The following is a 26187-nucleotide window of genomic DNA, read 5'->3' on the forward strand; positions in this document are numbered from 1 at the left end:
CCGCGCCGGGGACCGCGCCGTGCCGGGGAGCGAGCGGCTCTCCAGCCCGCCTCGATCTCTGTGCAACACCTTCAGCCTTGTCCCTCCCCCACCACCCGCCGTTTTTTCTTTTTTTTTTTTCTTTCCTTTTCCTTCTCCTTTTTTTTTTTTTCTTTTCCTTTTTTTTTCTTTTTTTTTTTTTTTTTCCCGCTCCTCCACTCTCCTGCAGCGAGTTAAATGTTAAATATTTCTTTTGTTAATTGACGCTCAAAGTGTTCCCAATCCCTTTCCCGCACCGCCCGGGCCGACCGAGGACGTGTGCACGCCCAGATCCGCTCGGTGAAGCAGCACAGATCCGCGGGGCCGAGCGGGTATGTGCGTGAGGAGGAGGAGGAGGTGGTGTAAAAGGAGCGACGGGCACAAAGCAGATTTGAGAGGAATAATTTAACTCCGGTGTTTGTTGTTTTTCATGGGTTTGTTTTTTCCCTTCTCTCTTTCTCCTTTCTATCTCGTTTTCTGCTCAGGATTTAAATGTCACTCAAAGCATCCCCAGATCAGCTTTCCGCTCGTCTCCGGTTTCTTCCGAGGCATTAATTGGATCACACGCTGCATTTGAAGAGCCCTGGGTGTTTTACCCGCTAAGGTAAGTGGGCTTATGCACCTACATGGGGTCTGGATGGTCACTGAAAGCCTTTCAGGGTGGTGTTTGTCGTCCCCTTGGTCCCCCTCCCCCAGCTCCGTGGGCAGGTTTCGTTCTACCTGAAGAACTCGCATCCCCGGGTTAAACGTCGGTCGATATAGGGAAAATGCGCCGGGGGGCAGCGGGGTCGCGGGGGCCCCGCGCCCGCCCCTCAGGCACCAGCCAGTGACCAGCGGGAGCCGGCGGTCGCAGCCGGCGACCCCCTCAGTTCCCAGCGCCTCTGCTCCGGGAATAGCGCCTGGCATCACAGTAAGGAAAGAAACAGCCTAATCCCCTCTTACAAGAAACTATTCGTCATCATTTTTTTTTTCCTCCGTGAGAAATATTGTAGGCGCTCATCTCCCTCCTCCCCCACCGCCCGCCCCCGTTGCCAGCGCCGGCTCCTTTTGCCCGCACCTCTCCTCGCTTCAGGCGGTTCTTTCCAGGGACTAAAAAGTTAAGCTGCCCCCTCTCTCCCCCCACCTGCCCCCATACGTACGCAGTGCATTCTCCTTTTTAACTATTCTCCCTGTGCCTAATCCGAGTCCGTCCAGCCCCCCCAACGCTTAAACTAGGTTGCAAAGCCGCTGTACCCTGCAACTCCTAAAACTTCTCTTCTTGCTGTGATTTATATTCTATAATAACAAAAAGGACAACAAAAATATACTGGATCCTCCTGTGGATTACTTTTTTTTTCTTTTTTAAATAATGCATTTCCTTCTTCCCCTTTAATTTTTTTTTTTTCCAAGGAAATTTGCTCCATCTCCAGCAGCAACCACTGCTCCTTTTGATGTTGTGGTACGCCGTGCGCATGCGCTTCACATTAGAATTACTGCACTGGCCAGAATAAGTTGGATCTCTTCTTCTCTTCACTGAAACCCTAAATCATATCAAAAGCTAAAGGGATGCTGAGAGTCCGGAAAAAGGGTTACTTTGGGATTTGGTCATTCCCTTTAATAATAGCTGCGGTGTGTGCACAGAGGTAAGTGATTAAGGTATCTCTTTTCCTTTACTTTGAATTGCAGGGCATGCTACTGCTGAGAGAAATGTACAGCTGGGGGCTGAGAAATCAGAAATAATACAGTATTATTCTTTCTTTTTTCTTTAGTGTCAATGACCCTAGCAATATGTCACTGGTGAAAGAGACCGTGGATAGACTGCTGAAGGGCTATGATATTCGCTTGAGGCCAGATTTTGGAGGTAATTTGACTGCTTTTGCATAAGAGAGGTTGCATATCCGGGCTGGGTGCGTTGTGTATGGGGGCGGTTTCAAACGTCTTGTGGGTGCTGTTGCTTTGGGGGGTGTGCATGTTGCCATTTCCTGTAGCTGATCCGAAGTTAAGACCATTGTTTCTCAATTTTCTTAGCAAAGGATGCTCTTAATGCGATCACTTAAATTACTTGGATATTCGTAATCGGTCCCTCATTCTGTGCGTGTGTGAGATGATACTTTACTAACCTGTAATTAAACCCTTGTTTGACTGGTTTTATCGAGATGCAAATCTCTCTTAAATTCACCCATCATTTGCTCCTTGCAGCCTAATGTGCCTGTGATCACAGTTACTATTTTCGAGTACAAGATGTGCCGTTAAGTGATACAAAAATGTCATTTAACCCCCTGCGTGCTCCCACTTCCAACTAGTTTGTTTATTTCGGACGCGTTCTCTGTGGGTGGCCCTGTCCCCCCCATCCCTCCCTCGGGGCTCGGTGCCCGCCGTCCCCGGGGCGCGGTGCTGAGCGTGCCGCGGGGCTGTGGCGGCCGCGGAGGCCGGCGCAGGGGCGCGGAGCGGGCGCGCCGGTGCCGGCACGTGTGCGCTGTTACATAAAGCACCGCCGCGGCCGCGGCCCGGGCAGCGAGCGGTCCCGCGGGCGCGGTGGGACCCGGCTGGGGAGGGCTTGGGGGGGGGGGGGGGAAGAGGTGGGGAGCACTTTCTGCCTCCCTCCTGACTTTCTGCTCGTGTTTAAGCGCTGTTCCATATGCACGCTGTGTTCGCCCTGCTAACTCTGGAAAGAACGAGTTAAGTTCTTCGAGATCACATTGCGGACCATCTTGTTGGTTTGCAGGTCCCCCAGTGGCTGTTGGCATGAACATAGACATTGCCAGTATAGATATGGTCTCGGAAGTCAATATGGTGAGTACTTAGGGTTTGGGGCTGCTTGTTCTCTGAGGGGGTGGCTGCCGCTTCCCCCCGCCCCTGCCAAGGCGGAGCGGTGCCCGCGGGCGTGCGGGGACCCGGCGCGGCCTCCTGCCCCGGGGAGGCGCCGGGGCGGGGCACAGCGGCTGGTCGGGGGTCGGCGGGGGGTCGGGGGCGGCCTTCCCCCGGTGCCGGCGGCGGATCCCGGGCGGGGAGCGGCGGCTCCCGGGCGGGGAGCGGCGGCGCGGAGCGGGGCCGCGCGGGGCCGCTCCTGCGGCAGCCCCGGGGGCGCGCCCGCCCTCAGCGCCTTCCCGCGAGCAACGGCGCCCCCTGCCGGCCGCGCGCGCGCACCGCACCCGCGCCCCGCGCAGCCGCCGCGCCGTGAGCTGAGCGCGGTCAGCGCTTCCCGCTGCCCTTCTTGTGTGCCTTGCTGGAAAAAACCATCAGGCGTTGTCTCTTAGCCGCGCACTTTCGATTAAAAACAAAAAAAAAAAAGAGGTTTTTGCTTCTATGTGTGTTCAAAACTTACCTTTTTTTTTTCCCCCTAGCCTGACATTGTTTTGGATGGTGATGAAAGAGTCGATGATTTTAGAAGTTTAACTTTTCCAGGATGTTTGTCTCTCTTGCCTAAGTACTTGCAACTGACTGTGCTCAAATGCTGAACTTGTTCAGAACGTAGTAATTTGACGTGTTTCTTTCTGTGTTTTACTTACATCCCCTGGGAGACTAATGAGGTGTGGAGAAAATTGGACAAGTCTGATTCATACTTTAGAAAAAGCTGTTCTTGACTTCGATGAAACTTTACTAACATTTAGGTTTATTATTTGGAAATGTCTGGGGTCAAGTTTTGAAGTTTTTATCATAATTTCAATGTTAATTGGTTAAGCACATGGAATTTGGCCTAACACTCATAGGGGCTTATAAAGAATGACAAAAGACACCAAAACATAGTAGCACATGATACAAAAGTGATGCAAAATAAATGTGATTTTGTCAGGTATTTGTGAATGGAAGTTTGTTGCTCAAAGCAAACTTTCCAGTATTCTTGAAGAGGTTTCAAGTAATACAAATGTGATTTTTGGGCTGTTGCTGTAACTGTTAACCATGCATTTGAAAATAACGCTAGCAAAGCTATCAGTTGTTTTAATATCATTGTACTACTAAAATATTTAATTCCTCAGTGTCATGCTTGGGTTCTCAGAGATGTTGCACTGCATGAATTGGCAAACATTTGTTCTCAAACTGAGTGACTTGTGTGATGTACAGGAGTTTTTTTCTATAATGTAAAATAAAGCCCTTGGCCTAATTTGAGGATAACATTACAGGTGATTTTACTGTGAGATAGGGAGGTGTTGGTGACAGAGAGATTGATGCTGGTCTTTTTCAAGATACCAGGAAATCTGAATAATTTCACCTTCTGAAACAATACTTCTGGAAAATTCTAAGTGGCTAAAAGGGGCTTCCAAACTTCGTATCACTAAACTTGTTATCTAGTGTTCTACTACCAGGAGCTTTAAGTACAGAGGAAGAAAAGTACATTGTATTATAAACCTCTTGGTTTTCATTGAGAGAACTGTGGGTAGGAGTAAAGGGGACACTGAGTTGTTTCTTAGCCAGCCCTGAGCAGTGAGGGAAGGATTAGGGTTCCTTGTTGGGGCTGCAATCTACCAGGTCAGTGTTATATCCTCCCATCCCCTCAGAACTGGAAAGTTGATGTGAAAAAATGGTAAAAAATCTTCTGAATCTTTTCTTTGTTTCTTTAAATGGTGTCTAGACATTGGGTCTCCAATTAAAGGTGATATCATATCAGAATACTGTGATCTGATACTTACAGCATAACTATATAAGGCACTATTATTTTTAGTATTCTGTAGTCAGTTTATTGTGTTTCTATAATGAAATGTTTGACCTTTCTGAAAAAAAGTCTTTTCAGACTATCCACAGAACTCAGAGGAGGGACTGCATATACAATTTTGTCCTACTAATTTGCCTAAAGCATTAAGAGTCTTTACTCTGAGAAGCCACCTTTTTCTTAAACCTAGGTAATCATGTTACATAATTTTTTTTCACTTAAAGTTTCAAAAGAGATACCAAACCAAAATTATAATCTACTTAATTGCAAAATGTAACACTTGATTTTACAATGCTCTGTATAACATAGCAAGTCCTAATATACCCTGAATATAACCTGAAATGAATGAGGAGAGAGACATACAAGGAAACAGCAAAATAATTAGAATGCAAGGCCTTGGCTTTTTTGCTTGCAAATTCACCAGAATTTGGAGTAGAAACCAGGAGGAACACCATGGAGTGCCAGCTGATGCAAAGCCTTCTGAGATAACAAGAGACACAGAAAGAATCTTTTGGATTTAAGGACCTGTCTTTTTCTAAGCATGGCCTTGCTGTGGCTTTGTTTGTAGTCATGGCAAACACTACTGTCTTTAGATAAAGGCAGATCATTGCCTGGACTCATGTACCAACATTATTGGGATCAAACTTCTGCCTTGGGAGAAAGGCTAAATAGTCATAGTGATTCAGCTTGAGATAATTTCTATTAATTTTAATGTTTATTTATTTTAAAATTACATTTCTTTCTCAGTCTTGATATATTGCAGCTACCACATAAACTTGTGCCACCCTGCAGGGAGAATGTTTATGTCACTTGAGTGTCATGAAGTAAACAATGAACATGGATTATGAATGAACATAATGAACATCATGAATCATCCTGTTGAATAGGATAATTTAGACTTGTTCTTATAGAAAGTAAAAGTATGTTAAGGATGTTCAAGAATATTATTGTTGACTTTGAATTCTTAAAGAGGTGATAAGTACTTGCATCATAAAGAACTCAGAGTGTATAAGGCTTTACAGGTGCCTTATAATTATTTCTTTTATGCAACAGAGCTGAAACTGTGAGATGTTTACCTTAGGTAGTCAGAAACTTGAACTAGCATTTGTCTGAGTTTACAGAAATAGTTTCAAAGTACTGGTACTTTGTTCCATAATTTGTTCCAGCTCTGGGGAATGCACATGAGAAAAGTGAGAACTTAAAGTTTTTGTGGTTATCAACAAATATCATGACTATTTGGACTAATTTTTTGTGTTCTGCAAAAAAGAAATATACAGCAGGTATTTTATGTGATACAGGAATGATTATGGCTAATTCCACTCACCACCAGGTTCTGCAATATTGTTGAGTTTATCCTTTATTGTAGTTATATTATAGATTTCCTTAGGGGTTCTCTTACTCAGGTGACAATGGAGAATAAAGATGGAGACCTGTGAAGGCTACTTAAATGGTTTTCCTGGCCTAATGAATTTGATGTTATGTAAGATTAGCTATGGTGCAGCGAGTCTAATGCAATGTTCACATTTCCACATTTTCGTCTCAGTTAATTTTTGGAATAGACCCCTTGAAAATGTAGCAATGAAGACTATTCTCCATTCTAATTTTCTCCCTTTTTCTCCCAACTAGTCCCCCATAAACTCTTTGTAAAAATTGTTACAGGTTCATTAAGAAGTACAGAAATAAATTTTCTTCCCTAGCCACTCCTGAAGATTCTGCATAACATGTTGTGCATTTTATCTATCTAGATAAGACATGAGGATTTCTATGGATAATGGTCATGTGTTAGTTTTCAGTGTCTTGACTTATTCCCTATTAAATAGGTCAACATTTCCTTCTTTTTTTTTTTTTTTTTTTTTTTTTTTTCCCTTGGTCCGTGGCTATTCTGGGATTCTGGTACAGAATGTCTTGAAAAGAGAGAGAAATATTCTGTAGCTACAGATTTTACTCAGGAACTATATGCTTGCTGAGATTGGGTTGTATACATGTCCTGGGGTGGCTCTATCATCCACTATCACTATTGTCTGTTTTTTTTGTCTAGATATAAGTATAATTAAATATAACTATTCACACTGTGGGTCATTGGGGTCTGCAGAGAGGAATCTGAAGCGTTTATTTAATTCCCTGTGTTTGCTTGCCTAGTGTGCAGGTTTTGGCAGATGGAGTCAGTAGTGTGTGTGGAGTTAGAGATGATATATTGGTTTGTCTTAGTGGGGCCATTACCGTTGATTGAGAGCATAATCCTTCCATCAAGTGGGAGCTGGAGAAACAAAGGAGCTGTTACCATCTATCAGGGAAAGGTTTATTTCTTAGTGTGTGCCAAGTTTTACATAGCAGAGCCTAATAGCTTCAAAGCTCTAAGAAGGAAAAAAAAAAGCTTTTTATTTTTTCTAATATTATATTTCACTTCTGTATTTGAGACAATAAGTATAATACTCATCAAAATATTCTCAGAAATGTGCAGGCATAGCTGTAATTTGCTGGTAGACCTCTGATTTTTAGTTGCTTTTGATAATGGAAGCCCACTACTGGTTTACTTAAAATATCTCCTTTTTCTTGAGGTATTTTCAGTAGGGGACATTAACAAAGCTCAAGGTTTAGATTATGAAATAGGTTTAGATAATGAAAACCGAAGCTGCGTTGCTGCCTCTCAAGTAGCAGCAATTATCTTTATGTGTGTAAAGGGAATAGATAGCTTGTGATATAAAAACAAATGGGGATTAAGTGGTAAGAAAATAGGGTGGAGCTGTTCCATACCCCAAAACTTCATGGAAAAGTCCTAATAGAGAAAAAACAAAAAGAGGAAAAATCGTCCTATATACACTGGTGTAGAAAGAGATGAGGAAAATAGTCATTAAAATGGTTTCTGTCAGCAATATCTTATTTTTTAAATCCTTCCTAGTTGTTTATGTTGCTAATCATATTCTATAGAGAAGAGAAAGGAGAGAACAGGGCTGAAAATGCATTGAAAATGAAATATTGGAATATTGAGAAGGTGCTGCTTTGCTAAATACTTCTGCTGCCAGAGACAGTTGGTTTTATTAGTTTCTCTGTGTCATGAGTGCATATGTTTCTTCACATAAAACTGCATTTCTCAGCAGACAGTTTGAATTTGGCTCCTGTCAAATTATTGTGCTTATGCATTACTGACTCATACTGAAATGTGTCTACAGAGACTTCTGTGAATGCAGAGCAGGTGATGTAGATCTTAGAAGTGAGAACTTCTTTTTACTGAAAACCTTGTTTCACCTTTTCCTTCAGTTAAACATCACAGGACATTTTTGAACTGAACTAAATTACATTAGTATGGATTTCCAGTTTTTGTTATTACATGCCTCTAATTCAGGCATTTTCCTTTCTTAGCTTGCAGGTATGTGAAAATTAATAAGAGCTCCTATATCAAAATAAAATATTTATTCTTGAGGACTAAAATGAGTCTTCCTATTGACACTCCACGTGTGGATTAAAGTTTTCATGCTGGTTTTGCTAGAATATATGTAGCCACAGCATGAAAAGATTCATCTAGAACATATATGCAGGAATATAGTGAGTTTGTAACTGCTTTTACAAGATAGTTCACAAGTAATAAATTATTATGTATATTTATATATATTATGTGTATCTATGTTATACATCTCTAGAAGGATGATATAATTCTCATTTTTCTTTAAGGTCAATATAAATGGTTTGTTAATTGGATTGCTCTTTCAGGGTGCTATAGTGTTGCAAGAAGTTAATCAGTAGAAAAATCTTCTTCTTTGGTTGTTGGTGGTGATTTTTCAGTGATCACTCTCTTCTGCAGACCAGGGGATGGTTGTTAGTAATTTAAAGAGATTGCCTTGGAGGTGATTTGTACTACTGAATTAATAATTATTGTCTTCTGGGTTTTTTTTTTTTGTTAATTTTGTTTTTTCCTTTAAGAAAGCTCTGATCTATAAATATTGAAGTGTTTTGGCTCTTGCCACAGAAGAAAAGATAAATTTATCTTTAATGTATTTTATGGGCAGTGTCTTGGTGCTAATGCGTGGGAATGAACATGAAGTGCACTTGTTAGCTCCTGCTATAGGCTGCTTTATTTCATAACTCCTCTATTGAAAATCACATAAAATCTTTATAGATGAGCTGTGTAGTAGAATAAAAGATTTTTATGTTGTACTCTACAAACTTGTTACAAGTTTAAGCTGTTCCAATGGTTGTATTTGTGCTCCTTAGTGACTCCAAAGTCTGTCAGTGCATCATGACTAAATCCTTATTATTCATTCCTCCCTTTCTTATCTTCATACATCATACAGCCCTCTGCAAGGTTTATATTAGAACCTTTAGTATTCAGTCATGTTGAAGTACAGTCTTGTAATCCAGATTCCTAGTAGACTTCCAGTGGTTAATGCTGTAGTTCTCTGCTAGTGCTTGTAAGAATTAAGTAAGCAAGGTTCAGTCCCCTCATTTCAAAGGATGGTGCTCATCCACAAGGTCATTTTTGTAAGTCCCCTTTTAAGACATGAAGACGGTATCTTGATTGTCTTTAGAGGTGATAACTTCAGAAATAGTCACATTTCTGGAGTTATTAAAACTGAAAAATTTGCTATTGTGAGTGGATGCAATCTGTCTGTACCCGTTCCATACAATGTATGAATTATAGGCATTAACAAATGATGTCAGTTACGGGTTTGCACAAAGAAAACCAGAACAGAATCAGCCTTTGTGCTCTACTGTAATTACCCTAACTTGTACAGGGATTCCCACCCTGCTCCCATTTCTTGACAGAGATGCTGTGTGCAGTGGATGGATAACAGCCAGGACAGCACAAGCCCTGCAGGAACAGTGACATAGGGCATATTTACAGTTTCAGTCTTGCCTGACTGAAGGCCAGGGAAGTAGCAGTGCTCTCACTTCACAGCTTTTCCCTACAAAAATCTTTGAATGCAAATTTCCTGGCTAAGTATTTTCAAATTAGTTGAACAATGCAAAGATCCTCCCAAGACTTGGAATCGCACCAAGTGCATGTAACATTTTTTGTGAGTTTTTCCAATAAGGGTGTAATTAATTCCACATAAAAACTAGAAGTTCTGTTCTAAATAAGAAAACACTTCATATTCAGGAAATTGACATATATGCAACTGACTATGTAGATCATATTCAGTGTAGTTTATCACAGGCCAGATAAAGCATTGAGAGTGTGAGCTCTTCCACTGTCCCCAGACTTGAAAAAACAGGGGGACTGTGCTATTTCTGTCTATTTTGAGCTTCTTTTTGCATAACTCCATCAAAGCTAGGCCTATTAATTTTTATTCTGTAAATACTGACAGAGGGATTCATTTGTTAGTTTTCAAGTAATAAGATTTTAAGTGTGTGGGGAGAAAAGCAACCCTTCTGAGAGATGCATTTTGCAACTCAAGTGTGTGCTGTTATAGTAAATATGTCATTTCTGAGTCTTTCCACTGATTTTTCCTACATACAAACCACTGATTCTTCGTGATTGTGCTGAAAGACAAACTCAACTTTATAAATTTTGAACAAGTAGAAAAAAATTTTTGAAAGCTTGGCCTTGGACAGGAGCAGTATATTAAATTACCCTAATGAAAGCCTTACTTAAAAAATTCAGCTATTTGAAGTGGAAAGTCCTTGTTCCAGTGTCTGCTCTCTGGACTGTTTATTCTTTCTTTTTTTCTTTAATGAACAGGAATTTCTATTAACCAAACAAATCTGCAACAATGCATTAAACCCCAGAATTTTCCTTCACAATTGGGTGTCCTTATTACTGCTCTTGACTGTCTCTTTCCATGGCCATGTTTTGCATCCCTTGCTGCAGGGCAGCCTGGCTGTAGGGAACTTCCACTCCAGATGGATTGTTAGCCCATGGTGCTTGGGAGTGGAAGAGTTCAGGTGTCAGGGGACCAGAAAAACAGGCCTTGCATGTCATTAATTAACCCATGAAAGGCTGACAACACACCCCTTGCCTTCTCTGTCACTGAAAATGGTTTTGAACGAGAGTAGCCATGACTTTCTGTTACATTAGACATTACCTAAGCACACTGGTTTTGTCTATATTTGCATGAGATTTAAATATTGTCAGCCTGTCTGAATAGGCCTCAGTAGGAACCACATGCCTGCTCACTCTTCCTGAGTCGATGTGCAGTACAGATCTTTGTGAACTGGGAAAGCTAAATCATCAAATGGCAGAAACTTGTGAATGTAATATTTTTCAGGGATTAGTCACCACAATTTCCTTGAACAGTTGGTTTGGGCAAAAGGCCCTAATGTGCAAAATGCTCGAAGTGTTGTTTATTTTTAGATACAGCCCTTGGAGAGAAGTTGTTATTAGGTGTAGAGTTGAGTAAAGGTCATGCTAAGCCCAACTGAGATGAGACGGTCTTCCAGAAATGCGTGTGGATATTCATATATCTGGGATGTCTCAGAATGGTGACTTGTGGTTTAGATTTCAGAAGTCTTTCTCATTCTATTTCTTGCATTACATACAGCTGTGAAGTAGCCAGAAGTTCCTACTGTTTTCAAGGAACTGAAGGCATCTATTTCTCAGTGAGAACCAGCTATTAAAATGTAGTAATTAAGTACTGGAAAAGATACTAAAGCCTTTTTAAAAACCATTCACTACCATGGATGCAGAAGCCTTTGGAAAATCTGATCCTAATTTCTATTGTAAATTAATTTAATTTTTTTTTTCCCATGGAAGTTTGAACTGTTTTTTAATAATTGGAAGAGATTCTTTCTTCTTGACTGCCTAAAATTAGTGTTCAGACTTTTTAAATTTTCTGTATATACCTTTAAAAATCAATTTTGTTTAAAAAAGGAGACACATTACTGCAACCACAGCAAAAGTAGTGAAATACTGTTAATTCCTTTTGGTCAGTAAGGGTGAATGTGTTGTCATTTGCATAACAGTTATCACCCAATAGTCCAGAAATTGCTATGGTCTACTTTCTAATCCTTACTTGTTTCTTTTATAAGTGTATTTTTGAGTTAATAGACCCTGCAGCTCCAAAGAACTTATAGAATATTGAGGAATTTTTTTCCTCTCCAAAGGAGTGGTGACCCAATAGACTCTGCTGGCTCTCTCAGGTGTGTCAGAATAAGAGTGTTAATCCATGTTTGATGAGATGTGCACCAAAGAAGGCATAAAATTTAAATGGAAGAAAAATAGTTTGAAGGTCCAGTAGATTGAATTCATAAATTAAATAATTTAGGAGTGTAACTGTTTCATTATTCCTTATTAGGAAATTATTTATTCTTTTAGATAATATGCAGGGAAGAAAGAAATAGGATTAAACAAATATGTATGTCTTTTACATACGAAAAGGAACATTTTTCTACTAATTCCATCATTGCTTCTCTAATCATGCAGGTCCAGAAATTACCGAAGACTTTTAATCAGCCTGAAATCTTCCTAAAACTTATGTGACTGTTCAATCTGTTTTACTTTCCAGTTGCTCTTTTCACTGATGTTTGCAATGTGAGATACATAATAGAATTAACAATGTAAGTTTGTATCTTGTAGTAAATGCTACCTTTGTTTGCTCTAAATAAAATGCTCAACAACCTCAATAAATAGGAAAATTAGGTAAAATTACTCTCTTAATTCTGAAAGAAACCTTTTCAAAGGTGTGGGATAATTTACTGAATAATGCATAGCTGAGACCCTTCATATTGAGATTCAGCTAAAAGTATATTATTATAGCTGACATATAAATCCTCAAAAAATAGATTTGTAATGGAAATTCCAGGGGACTTATAATCATTCTTGTTAGCATAAATGCCTGGAAATAAATACAGTTTTCATTAATCTACTATTATGTGACACAAGTGACCAGTTACAGAGAAATCTATAATAATTCTACTTAGCTGGCTGCATTCAAATCTACTGTTAAAAGTACCCACCTCTGTGCATAGGCTTTGCAGAATGCTTTTGTGAGCTCAGGTCCCACGTGAGCCTTGTTTTGAAGTCTTAAAATGTGTAAATGTGATGCTGATTTTTCCACAGAGGCTATTTCTGCATGGGTTTCACAGATTTGTGGGCACTTGAGTGACTTGAAATGCAATACAAGATGATTCTTATAATGCCTCAGCCACTAAGTGTAAATGGGACTGGGTAATAGTCTCCAAAAATGTTGCTGTGCAGTAGGTGCTCTTCTGAAGTGAGTAGATGTTACTGGTGGTTTTAATTGGCTGGAAAGTCATAAATAAAACCTTGCTGGCAATTTTAATTTAAGGATATTTAAAACCCAGTTAGTCCAATCATAGGAAGAGTACACTTTTTTTTACTCTTGGTCCTGAGTTTGTGCTATAACCAAATGCATTTCTGAGGCAGCATTAGGAGGTTCGTGTGGTTCCTACCAGGGCCAAACTTTGCCTCTTGTTAAATGGGAGACATCACTTGACATCAAAATCTTTCTGGCACTGTTTTTTCACTTTCAGTAAAATGAATAAAAATGAACTTTTTAAAATCATAGAATCATCTGGGGTAAGCTAGATGGTAGTGCAAAGTCTAGAGTAGAATTAAATTTTGATTAATTTTTTTTATTGCATTGATTTTTTGTTAATGCAAAGGTGCATGAACTTTTGATAAAGCATACAGGAGTTTAGGATAGATACCTATATCCCAGTAATATGCTGTCTGGATAACAGTTTTGTTTATTGATGAAGGCAGCAATTATTTAGTAAAGATTGAGAATATGAGATTTCAATCAAAATTGCTGCTTTTGGATATGTAAAGGGCTTGTTTTAATCAACATCTCAATTGTTTCATTAAGGAAGTATTTTATATTTTATGTAACTTAAATTACCTCTTGAGTTAAACTTTTTGAAAACAAAGCATGTGTATATGTGTTTTCTTGTTGAGTAATTCAAATAAGCTGAAATGCAGTCATGAAGTTCTTTGTATTGTACTTTAACTAGAGTGCAAACCTTTCCTGGTCATAGCTGATCTGTTTCTCCACTGCTTGATCTTGTTCATCCTGTTTGTTTTTCCTTAATTTCTGCCAGCTTGGCCTGGTTCTGCAGTGCCTGTCTCCCCCTCTTCCCCTTGCATGTGTGTGTAAGAGATCCCAGTCATTCACACACCTGGGTCTCTTATTTCATTCTGGCTGATGGAGTAAAATGATGCTCTGTTTGAGCATCGGTGTAAGCATGTTTATAAACAAAACCAGTGGAGTTGTAGTGTGTAAATGTCTGACCATCAGCCTCAGTCTACCTGGCACTACCCTTGATCATGGCTCTGGCTGCAGCTGTGATGACAACCTGAAAAGGGAGTTCTGGGTGTTCTGCCCTCACATCCTCCTTTGGTGAGGACACACCCAGAAGACAGAAGCATATGTTTGGGGTTAGGCTTGTTAAGTGTTTTGCTGAGCTGTGTCCTTTGGATCATCCTGACTGCAGAGTGGAGGTGGATGTAGGGCGAGTTTTCTGTTGTCACCAATGGCAATGTCATAAACAGGATTATGTCTGCAGTTGTAAGTAGCAGATTAGACAACCATCAAGACAGAAAATTTGTTTTCCAGCAAATATTCCAAGTGATAAAGAACCTTAGGAGAAAAAGATAAAATGTGATATATAGGCAGAGTTGTTTCTATGCAGAATATTTTTTCCAAATTTCCCTGGAGGGATCTGCTGTTCTCTGAGTATCCAAGAAGTTCATTGTGCTTCTGATCAGCTTCCCACACTTTCTCACCCACACTACTTTGCTGTGTCATCTTAATGTCATTTTTAAACACTAACAAAAGTATATTGTTTATAATGCAGAAACAAAAATCTTGAGAGGGGAAAGAATGCCTTTTGCATGCTATTTTAGCAGATCAAAGCTGACTCATGAGTAGCAAATATGAAGTAATTAATGTATTTAAAATTCACAATTCCTGAGTTGCAAATTTAAGAAGTGTTTTGATTATAGTCATCAGATTCCATAGACTTTTTAAAATATGATTAGTATTGTTTTTAGAAAGTTTACCTTGCTGCAGAGTATTGCATTTAGAATATAGAGGAGTTTAGCAATTTGTAAAGCTAGGTATAAATGGTGCTTTAAATAATCGGCTGTGCTGAATGAAACAGTGTCCAGGTACACTGAAGACCCAAGTGGGAAGATGGAAAAACTCTTTCTCTGGGGAAAAAATGCTGTTATCATTTAATCTGGTTGGCATGGGAAGTTTTAACCTTTGTAATTTACTGCTTTTTTGATGGCCTGAACTTCCTATAAATACAGGAACATGTCACTGACACCATTGCAGGCAAGCACTCCTGCATGTTTTTATTTGCACCAAAACTAAAAATCTTCAAAATTAGTCAGTTTGCACCACATAGTCAATTTGCAAGGTGAAACAGTAGTTCTTGAGAGGTCAGTAAAACTTCAACCAGTTTCTTCTGGGGAAAAAAGGAGGAAGGTGTTGATTTGGGAGTGAGAGCTTTGTCTTGCTGGCCCAATGTCACAAATGTCTTAAAGAACAGAAAAATAATCCAATTGCACATGGAATCACTGGCAATATATGAATAGCAGTGGAAGAAAAATTATTTGTATATCAAATATTATCAGTAGAATTGCTTAATTTAAGACTTAATTCAATTTTTGTAAAAGTTGACTTCAGCTTTTGACTTTTGCTTGACGGGATTGTGGACTTCCTCTTGTATCAATAAGAGCTTCCAAACTATGGATAATGAAAAGCTGCAGTTTCTTTTTATTTTGAAGTAGCAGGCACCAAGCTGTGGTAATGACCCCTTTGTAAAAATGACAAAGAACTCTTGCTTGAAGGAGATGAACTGCAATTTTTGTCTCAAGTGGGAACTAATAATCCAGCTCCCATGCTATCTGAAAGATTCCCCAAAAGATTTATTTTTAAGTGTCTCTAAAAGCTTCTACAAAAAGCAAGAGAAACATTGTGGGGCTGTCACTAAATGCAGTATTTTATTGTAAACTTTTTTCTAAATCTCACTGCTGAGAAAAGCATTTCTAGAACCAGTGGTAGTGTAGTGCAGATGGCAAACTTTCCACTGTGGAAATATCTCCTTCTAGAGAGGCCAAGTTTTATCTCACCTGGGGTTTTTCTTCTGTATATAAAAGCAAACAAATCAAAACAACAAATTCAGGGAAAAAACCCCACACGACACTTACTTTTCAGAAAACTTAGAACACAGGTAAGTCTATAATTTACAATAGTAAAATGGCTGGAGTTATATATTTTTATGGGCAAAATTTTACTGGGCTATGTTAGTTTATTTTTATCTTCTGTCTCTGCTTTTGTAGCTGTACTCCTCATATTAAGAGAACTTGAGTCTTAGACGCATTGTCATAAAAAACAGTGGTGTGAAAGAGAAATAAGTTTTTAATTCCTCCTGTCTGAAGACCTCAAAGTAATTTTTTATCAATTTGAGCATTGGAACTCTCTCTTGAGTTAGACCAATGTTACAGGAATTTGTTGTTTCCCAGTTTCAAGTGCACCCATTTCAAATCTCTTGTACTAAATTACTGGTTGACCTTCTAAAGCTGGACAAGGTGAGAGAGGGCAGTGGGTTTTTGTTTACTTTCAATTTGTCCTTACATCTACCTAAAGAAAGAACGGGAGAGAGAATGAAGCTATTTGATTACTTTGTGAATGGGCATTCGCTATAATGTCTCTTAGCTTTTATCAATTACAGTAAAAAAGGCACCCCCAGCTGGGAAGAAATGCTGATATCTGGCTCCAGATCAGAAGGCTGAAGGATAGCTTTATTAAAACTATACTATATGACATTTATATACTATTTAAAGAGAGACTGTCCTAGTCTACATATTTACTTCTTACTTACCCATCAGCAATTAACAAACTCATGATTCTCTGCTGAGAGTCTGAGCCACAGCTGGATCCGATTGGTCACTGAACCCAAACAACCTTCACCAGAATCCAACCCAGCAATCACTGCAGGTAAACAATCTCCATACCACATTCCACATGGGGAAAACAAAGGAGCAGAGATAAAGATTGTTTTCTCTTTTTCTCTCTGTGCTTCTCCTGAGAGACAGAATTCTGTCTCTCTGTCCAGAGAATGTGAATGTCACAATCAATAGGATGACAATCATTGCTTATCATTATCTTACCGTATGATGAAAACTTAAAAAATCTTGGGGAAAAAACCATGTGGATTTCAGAAAGACCTCTCCATCCTTCTGAACTGAATCCTATTTCATGGAATTATCTTGTTTGCTAGACTTCTAGCAGTATGACTGTTACCCATCCAGTAGTTGTAACTTATGTGAGAGCTGATTTTTCTCAGATAGTGGAGCTTGACTATCCTATGTGCCTGGGCTTCCAAAATGCTACTTGTATATTTTTATGTGCTATGGAACAATGGTGCTGTTCCCTCTATTACCTCTGTGCACCCTGACACAGGATTTTGCACAAATGGCTACATTATCAACAAAGCTTCAATTTCACAGTTGCAAACCTTAAAACGTGGTTAGTGACCTTAGAAAATTTTCCCATCCTTCAGCCCCTTTTTCTTCCAAAATTATTTATTACTAATTCACAGCTGGAATTTACATAGATTATGAAGGTAATGATCATAATCATGAAGGTAAGAACAGTTGCCACATTGCTTCTGTCTCAAACAAAGTCTTCACCAGCAGAAATTAAATTGCTATGTTGGGCTATTTGCCCTCATGTTTTCTAAATATAACTCAACAGCAGTCTTGTTCCTGAAGCCATCTGCATTAATATGTGTAGAGAAAATAAAATATTATATTAGTCATTTATTTTTTAAGTGAGCAAAACTCGACAAAAATGAAAATAATTTCATAAGGAAATGCCCTTTTAAGCAAAGACAGGATTATTAATGAGCTACAGCAAAGAGGTTTTGTAATACTAGTGATTGTGCTTCTCTCCTGTTTATAGGACCCAACTGTGGAAGTACTTTCAAAATATTATTTTAAGACCTAATTTTGAGAGAGCAGTAATTATTCACCTTGCTCTTAGGGATTTTCACTTCCCCTTTTTTCAGTCTAAAGCATTGTCTCTTAGGAAAAGGGTAATGATTTCTCTGAAGGTGAACCACAGTAGCAGACAGGAGGAGGTTTTAAGTGAACAGGTGGAACTCAGCTAAGCCAATTGTTCCAGCATATCAACAGTATCAGTTTTCCAAAATCACTATTCAAAAATAGTCCTTTAACTAGGCACAGGCAAAATAAAATAACCAGTATTTCTGCTTCTAATGATTAAGCATAATCAAATTTTCTCACTGTTGAGGCCTGCAAAGGTATTCCAGTGAGGGCAGTCATTTAAAAGTAGCATTCTTTTAGTTACTATCACTCAAATTTTGTAGGTTACTATTCAGTATTCCTCTCTTCTACTGAGAAAGGTTATGCTGTCATTACATTGCAAACCAAAACTGTGGACTGCAGTTCTCCCAGGAATTCTGCCTGACAGTGACACACAAAATCCTCAGGATTATATCTCTTTGGCTGGTGCTCTGTTGCTGTTATTACTTTGCAGTTCTTTATTTCTGTGTGATTTTTTTCTGATTTTTGGGTCCATCTTACCTATTATCTTTCTTTTCTGAATTAAGGTGTGGCAATAGCATAAGGAGATTCATGGTTAAGAATTGGGAGAAAGTTTTAGTTTTCTTACTTTTGGTGTTTTTTTACTTTGTGTGGGGTTTTTCTGTTTTGTGTTTTGGTTAAGTTTTTGGTTTTGGTTTCTTTTTTTTGCTTGTTTTGTTGTTGTTGGTTTTTGTTTTGTTTTTTTAACCCAAGTATTTTTTTGGAGGTACTTTTAGTGTATGTAATAATGGGAAACCTTTCGTCATCATGCTACAGTAGAGGAGGTTTGGCTTATGAAATGCCTTCTTCTTTAGGCATCTGTTGTCAGCAGCTTTCTCTGGGGGCTATTAGTTTTGGCTGCATATGCCTCTTTTTTTGATTAAAACTTATTTTTGTTCAGATATCAACTTGAGAGCTGTAACCATCTTCAGAATGGATATAAGACCTTTAGCTTTATGTGTGTTTATCCATAAATTTCAACTGGGTTATTTTAAAAGATTTGAAATGGTTTCTGCATTGACTGCATTTAAAAAGTCATCACTTACTAGTGACATACACGCAGTAGTAATTGAGCTGGAACATTTGTATGTTTGGAAGTAATCACTCTAAAATATCATTGAGTACCAGCTCCAGATAAATACTGCCTTTTCCCTTTATGACCCTTCTAATGCACCCTTTTATCTTTTCATGTAGATAAAGTTTATTTTCATTTTTATCAACGGCATGCTGTGCATGCTATTCCTTTTCCTCTTGCTTCTTCATAAATGCTCCTTTAGTGGAATGTCAGTGTGTGCCTAGAGAAGGAAAAATGTCTGGAATACAGCATGCAATTCTCTGGGCTGATAAAATAATCTGAGGGCAATTTTAGTGCCTCATCTATTGGATCATCTGGACACTGTTGCAGGGTTCCTCTCAGTTCTGTAAAAAAATATAAAATTTCTTGGGTTATTGGAACTGAACCTGAGTTTCCTTTAGCCATATTTCTGCTTTGAATCCTTGAGCTTGAAAGGCAAATTAAATGTCTTGTTAACATTAAATGGCTGATGATGAAGTTTTGTCCTGGTGCTTGGCTGTCTGTAGCACAGAGGGAATCACTAATGTAATGCATGTTTCCTTAACTAAAACGTAGTGACAGCAGCACCTTGGTTAGAGGTTGCTCTGAGTGTTCCACAGTCTGTTTCACAGAAGGGATGACTATGTACTAAATACTACTAACAGATGATTGTTTGTTGACAGTTTCCCCAGATACTGTTAGCCCCTTTTTTTAAACAGCTGGTTTCAAATTTTTCCCTAACACCTTCCAATCCTCTATTGCTGAATGAAAACAGTGCAAGAAAAAAGAAGGAAGATAAGAGCATTAGGAAAGAATGTGAAAAGCACTTCTGTATTACTGTGACTATCCAGTGCTTTGAGAATTTTAATGGAGTACCCATTCATACTGCCTGTAAGAAAACAAATCCAGCACCAGGGGATGTGAGAACATCTGGAGTGCAAGCCAAGTATCTAGGTCAGCAAATGACAGTTAAGTTATTGCTTTTAAATGGTACAAGTTAAGGATAGACAGTGGTTGAGCCTTAGTTCTGCAGGATTATCCCAAAGTCGTGCTTTTTTATTGTTCTTCAGTGATTTAATTTATCTTTCAAGTTGCTGGGAGAACATAATTTTCAGCTTCAGCAGCTTTCCACATGCCATTATTCTATGGCCAAGGTAATTTCATTGATCTTGTTATTAACGTGGATCAGAAAGTGTGATTGCAATGGACTTTGTCACAGGGGAGCAACACATCCTGAGAGACACTTGGAATAAAGAATAATGTGTCTTTGATGTCTGTGTGCTGTTTCTCCAAAGAGGAGAGCTTTTCTTTATATTTTCATAAAATTCTAAATATTTTAAGTGTTTAAGTCCTGTGACATAGGCTTTAGTGCAGCCTGAGGTTATTCTCATGCTGGTAGAGGTCAAGTTTGAGTGGCCTTGAAGATGTGTTCTGTGTATGGGAGGACTTTATTGTGCCCTGGGTTCCCATACTTTCTAATATGTGTAAGTGTATTAGGTTGTATAAAAAATGGTGATGTGAATGGGGAATTCAGTAGAGTAATAATGGACATGTAAAAGTAGTTTTACCAATATGTCAGTCTTTGCTGTCAATATTCTACAGTTGTACAATGCCATGTTATTTTTAGCAGATTGTCTGGAGTTAATGTACTTTTAAAAATTGAAATGAATATGTGTGAAATGAATGTGGTTGCCTTCAGCAGAATCTTACCTGTTCTTCTTTAAGTATATTGAAAAGTGCATTGGTCTTATCTCAGTCTTATCCTCCAAACAGAAAATACAGTTGGACTTTAAAAATAATTCTAGTTTGGGTTTGAGGGCACTTGAATCATACACACATACACTACAAGCAGCCTTTAGAGTCATTACATTCTGATGGAGAAAGAATACATGTAGGAACATGGATAAGAAAACTGGAAATACAAAATTTAACTTAGAACTGTGCACTGTAGCTGTTCTTACATTGGGGAGTACCTTATTTTATGTAGAATTTTATTTATGACTAGGCATTTTTCAGAGTAAGCATCAAGATAGCAAGATACAACATGTATGCCTTATTCCTGTCTAACACATTTATAATCCATAGCATTTTCACTTAGCTGAGAAATGTGTTTCTTTGAATGCTTTCTGCCCCAGCTGATTATCTCTGTTAACTGCAATGTAAAAAAGCTGGCATAGCTTTGTATCTTTGTGTAAGCATGTTTTGTACTCTGTAGAAAGCAAAGCAGGAAACAGATCAGCAGTGGGGCTGTGCTCTGCTTACCTAAAACACAGCTTATTCTTTATGTATTCCTAAATTCTTATAAAGAAGTCTCTTGAAAAATTTATTAATTTTTGTAACAGAAAATAAAGAAAGAAAGAAAGAAAAGAAAGAATGCATAGAACAAGCTAAAATTAGTAAACAGCTAATGGCCTGCTTGTTGTTCAGGGCTATGTGCAGCTGACAAGTGATGTGCTGGCAGACTGCAGCCAATTTGCATTAAAAGTCCACACGGGGTGGAAGCAATCTGCAACTTCTCATGTGGGAAAGCACAGGTGAGCAGTGCCAGGACCTGAGGGGATGGCCTGGAGCTGTGTCAGGGGAGGTGTGGCCTGGATAACAGGAAAAGACTCTTCACCCAGAGGGTGGCTGAGCACTGAACAGGCTCCCCATGGAGGAGGTCACAGCACCAGCCTGACAGAGCTTAAGGAGTGTTTGGACAACACTCAGGCACAGAGTGTGACTCTTGGGGTGTCTTGTGCAGGGTCAGGAGTTGGATTTTGGTGATCTTTGTGGGTCCCTTTTAATCCAGAATATTCTGTTATTCTGTAAAGGAAATTTTTGGTTTATGTATTGTGAAAGCCTCAGAATAACATATATAAAAATCTCCAGAAAAATTCTTGCACTCCAAACCTCTTCTGGCACTTTGGAGTTGTCACATAATTCCAGATCTATACTCCTGATGAAATTGTCACTTTTACTGAGAACAGACTTGTTGTCATCAAACTGTGCTTTAAGCTCTGTGGGGCTGTTTTCAGGGACCAAGAGCTGTGTAGCATCCTTATGGCATGTGCTGGAGCTGATGGCAATTGGGCTTCCTGGGCTCCCCAGGAATTACTTCTTATCTCTCAGCTCTCAATTGGAGATTGAAAGTAATGATGAAAGGCAGAAGTCTGTACTATATTAGAAATCGTCACCTCTGGTTTTGGGCACACACTCCAAACTAGTGTTTGCAATGCAATTAAAAGTCACTGTCATTTCAGAGGACCTTAATTATATGAAAAGTGTGGCTCAAGAAAGCTTCAGTATCTCAGTAATTGAGTTTGGATTTAAAGTTTAAAAAAAAAGTCTAAGTGAAGTGAGTCACATAAAACCAGCAGGCTCTTAGTGATGGATGGTTCCTCTAGACTACAGCTGCATGCCTTAATCCCCTCCTCAGCAGCAGTGTGGACTGGTTCCATTCCATAAATAGTCCTCCTGGTAGAAAATTTTGCCTTTATTTCCACACTTCATTTGCATAATATCTCAGTGGAAATGTTTTCAGTTGAGATAAGAATGAAAACATTGGAGTCTGAAAACTGTGAAACACACATTTTAGAGAAGAAGCCATTAGCTTTCATGTTGTCAGCTTTTCTTAGCTGATGTTTAGTAGTCAGAAAAGTGCTTTGTTTCTTAATTCTGCTTTTAATTTTTATGACAGGAAGTCAAGTGAACCAAGAGCTAAAGAAGTGAATGAAGTTTAACAAAATAAACTCGAATTAGCAATATCATTTTGTTGCTGTGTGCAATGTATAACTGATTCATGATGTGATGAGAGTAAGGACTGATCTCAGTTTTGTCTGCAATCACTATGAATTAATAACTGATCTTACTGGCCATATCACCTGTGTTACCTTTCTGTCCTCAACATTTTATTTTATCTGGACATTTTGGAGATGAGGAATTTTTTTCAGTGTTGAATGTGGATCTGTTCCCTTTTTGGGAAATTCCACCTTTTCCTCTTTGGTCACGTGTTTAGTTTATAAATTGGGAGGTATATAGGAGGAATTAAGTGCTCTAAACCAAGGTTCAGGTTCTTCATTTGTTCTTGCTCACCCTTAGCTAACCTTTGTAAAAAAGAGAGAGTTGGATTTTGCTTTGAGCTTCTGGCATACTCTCCTTCTGAAGGTCACCTGCATTTGCTCCCCCACCCTTCTGTGTGGGCTTGTGACCTGACAGCTGCTGCCTCCTGTTTGCAGGGAATTCACTTTCTGGAATATTCCCCATTTCTTACTCATGACTTCTCATACCCTTTAGTAGAGCGATTGTTGAGGATTTTCTGATGGGAAATGAGAGCTGTGGTTTCATGAGCACATGTCTGTTCAAGATTGCAACATCCTTAGAAGCAGGTGAGTGGTGACACAGGTATCTGTGTCAGAACCACACAGAGTGTGAGGGTTTCTTCTTTTGAAGTGTGTTATTCTCATCTACCTGCCATATTCTGAACCTTATTGCATAAAATGCGTGTTGAGACAAAAGACAAAATGTTGATTTTAAAATGTAAGGTACCTCTGCTTTCTACAGAGGGAAACAGTCATTTCTGGAGCATTCTGCTGTGCATATAATTGCATGTGTTCCTGTTGGTGAATTTGCATTTTAATTCAGAAGCACTACAATAAGAAAGAAGTCATCTGGCCAGTGCTGAAAAGTGCAAAATGACACCAAGGAGGTTCGTTTAGAGAGCGATTTGAGTGAGGGAGTCAGGCCTATTTTAGAAGGTGCATATAGGTACTTAACTGAGGACCACAACACGAGGAGGCCAAGCAGGTGGCCTGTGAGGAGTCAAACAAACCTGATGACTCAGGTGGAAAAAGCTATGTATAATTGAAAAGCACAGCATTTCTGGTTTTTGAGGTCAAAGTCTGTGAAGATGCAGCTTTGGAACTTTGAACAGTTGAATGGTGTGATATGCAATGGGCATTTTGAGGCATAGACCATTCTCTTGTTATGTATTTGGCCCAGTCCACGCCTACTGGGGCTTTAATTTGCAGTGAGTTTTAGAGTACTATCCACAGGCAATAACATTTGCACAATAACATTTGTGCACTTACTGCTGTCACACTAAGATTCTGAGGCAAGTGGACTTGGGAAAAGGCATGACTGTAAACTCGTATGGATAAAGCCATTAATTACCAGCAGATTTATTTTCAGAGCTATTATTATACATCACAATTTAACCTGTAACACTGAGCAGTTTAAACAGACACTGAAACATCTCTATACAGTCATTAGTAAAAGCAGCAGGGATACAAAGAGGCATTACATTGCTAGAAGGTAGGAGGTAGGGAATGCAAGACACCTTGCTGTAAGACTCCCAGTGGCTATATGGAAATGAGTGCACCTATATAGGAACACACTTCAGGAGGTGTGAAACAAAAAAAAAAGATAGCTTGAACAAGAACAAAGAAGATATTTAATGGAGCCTTTTGGTTAGGGGATGAAGAATTATTATCGAGGAAGAAAATAGTAATTTTTCAGAGTTCCTGCAGTAGAGGAAGAACACAACTATGTGAAATTGGTATTAAAAAAAATCAGCCTTTAATGATGTTGCCCAAGTGAAATCAATGACAGAAGATTTATTCAAGTTTATGTACCATTTGTTTTCACTTTCTTAAAACCTATAATAGTTTATATTTCACAATAGGTTTTATTTTTTGGATGTGTGGGAGTAATATTTTTTGCCTAGCCCAAAGCTGGGTAGTTTGGCAGTTTTAGCTCTGGTCTGTCCATATTTGCAGAGAAAGGGATACATTTTTTGCAACTATTTACTTTCTTCTCACTGTAATATTCTTTGTTGTCTCATGATAAATCTTCAGGCAGACAAAGCTGCTGCTCATCTGGAGGAACATTGAGATTAGAAATTTTAGTGGAATCAATATGCTTCTTCCATGCTTTCAGAAGTATTAAAAAGCATTGAATAGCAGTAGTTACAAATCCAAAGCCTCAGATAAAAGTAAATTAATTTTTCACCTCAGTAACAATAAAGATGCTGGCTTTTCTTTGTTTTTGTTTCCCTCCTTTCTGCATCATCCTCCCTTCCTCACTCATTCAACAAGGTGAGGAACTTGTAATCTTACCTGCATCCCTGGGAATGTTCTATGGTGGAAATAATCACAGTTGGGAAAATCTATTCTGTTCAGAGTTTTATTACTTTTTTTTTTTTTTTAAAGAAGAGTAATTTATGTATTAAATGCTATGAAGTGGCTTTTGGGAGGTCTTACTTATAGGCAGGAGGTTCAGAAAGACAAATACCCTGTCGAACCAAAGCAGCACGCATTAGCCACACAAGAATGGTCAAGATAAAGGAGTCTGGACCTCAAGAGCTACTTCGGCACCATTTTTAAGGGGCTTGGGGTTCTGGTTTTTGGGTTTTTTGTTTTTCAATTGACTGACTTCTGAGAGCATTTGCAGTTATATTATCCAGGGTAAAAATTAGGTGATTGGAGAGTTGTTTAGCTTCAAGGGAGGATTCATGTGAGCATCTGTTATTTAGAGATTTGTGTTGCCATGCTATGCTTCTGTTAGAGGAGACATTAAGTGAAAGACTGTTACTTACAGTTACAGGTAAAAGATTTTTTGATCACTATTTTTCTGTAAATACTTGTTTCAGAATTTGGTTTTGCATTGTTCAAGAGATAATTTTCTTTCAAAGTCTACTTTTAAGCATATTACGAAAGTAAATGACATTTTTAAAATTACTAAGAATACTGCAGGACTCTTCCCTATTCACCCCTGTAGATTCTCAGTGGCCAAATTATCACAAATATGCTGTACATTAATTTCACACCTAATTTGAAGCAGGAGGAATCTGAGCAGTTTTATGTACTCTGAAAAATGCATCTGTATTGTGGGGGAATGATCCAAAATGATCAGAGGAAAAAAGGGAAATGTCTGTGGTCTAAGAGCAATTTTAGCAGGGGGAAGGCATTTGAGTTGGTGACGCTGCAGTACCTGTGTTTAAGGGTCTTTTCTGTTCATTTTCCTGCTCTGTTTCACACTGAAAAGTTCAATGGTATTGAGTTTAAGATTAAAGGAGCTTATTTATGACTACATAAATGTGGTCACCAATTTCTTTTCATATGACCTTTTCTGACTTTTTTCCCCCCTTAGATATGTGGTAATCCCCAAGTTTTTACACTTGGAGTTTTTCACAGTATCTCATTAATTTCTATTACCATGTTTTGAAATTAAAACTTGGCATTGTCTCTGCACCCTTTGTGACTATTGCATATTGCTATTATGGGATTTCTTTCTGTAGTATTCCAGTAATATCACTTAAACATTTCTGCAGCAATGGCAGGTCTTAAGTTATTATTTTCAGAAGTGCTTTAGACTTTTTGAAGTACGTGAGACAGAAAAATGAAAGAAAGGTGTTACATTACATTTTTAGAAAAATGAGCAAATTGTGTTCTCATCAAAGCTCTCTTCTTATGAAGAAGAAATATGAGTGAGAAAATAAAT

General features: G+C 38.8%; 1 protein-coding gene across 5 annotated transcripts in view; it reads left to right on the forward strand.

Annotated features, from left to right (window-relative positions):
* Positions 1-206: 206 nt before the first annotated feature.
* Positions 207-26187, forward strand: part of GABRB2 (gamma-aminobutyric acid type A receptor subunit beta2) — a 139970-nt gene continuing 113989 nt past the window's right edge. For 3 of the 5 annotated variants that reach the window (XM_053956773.1, XM_053956776.1, XM_053956777.1), the window contains exons 1-4: positions 207-622; positions 1408-1640; positions 1767-1858; positions 2723-2790. In XM_053956773.1, coding sequence (XP_053812748.1) covers positions 1564-1640; positions 1767-1858; positions 2723-2790 — 237 coding nt within the window. In that variant the 5' untranslated portion in view covers positions 207-622; positions 1408-1563. Of the gene's footprint in view, positions 623-1333; positions 1641-1766; positions 1859-2722; positions 2791-26187 lie in introns of those variants that run through there. The other 2 variants (XM_053956774.1, XM_053956775.1) reach the window with 2 other exon arrangements.

This window comes from Vidua chalybeata, chromosome 15 (genome assembly GCF_026979565.1).
Source record: "Vidua chalybeata isolate OUT-0048 chromosome 15, bVidCha1 merged haplotype, whole genome shotgun sequence".
Classification (NCBI taxonomy): domain Eukaryota; kingdom Metazoa; phylum Chordata; class Aves; order Passeriformes; family Viduidae; genus Vidua; species Vidua chalybeata.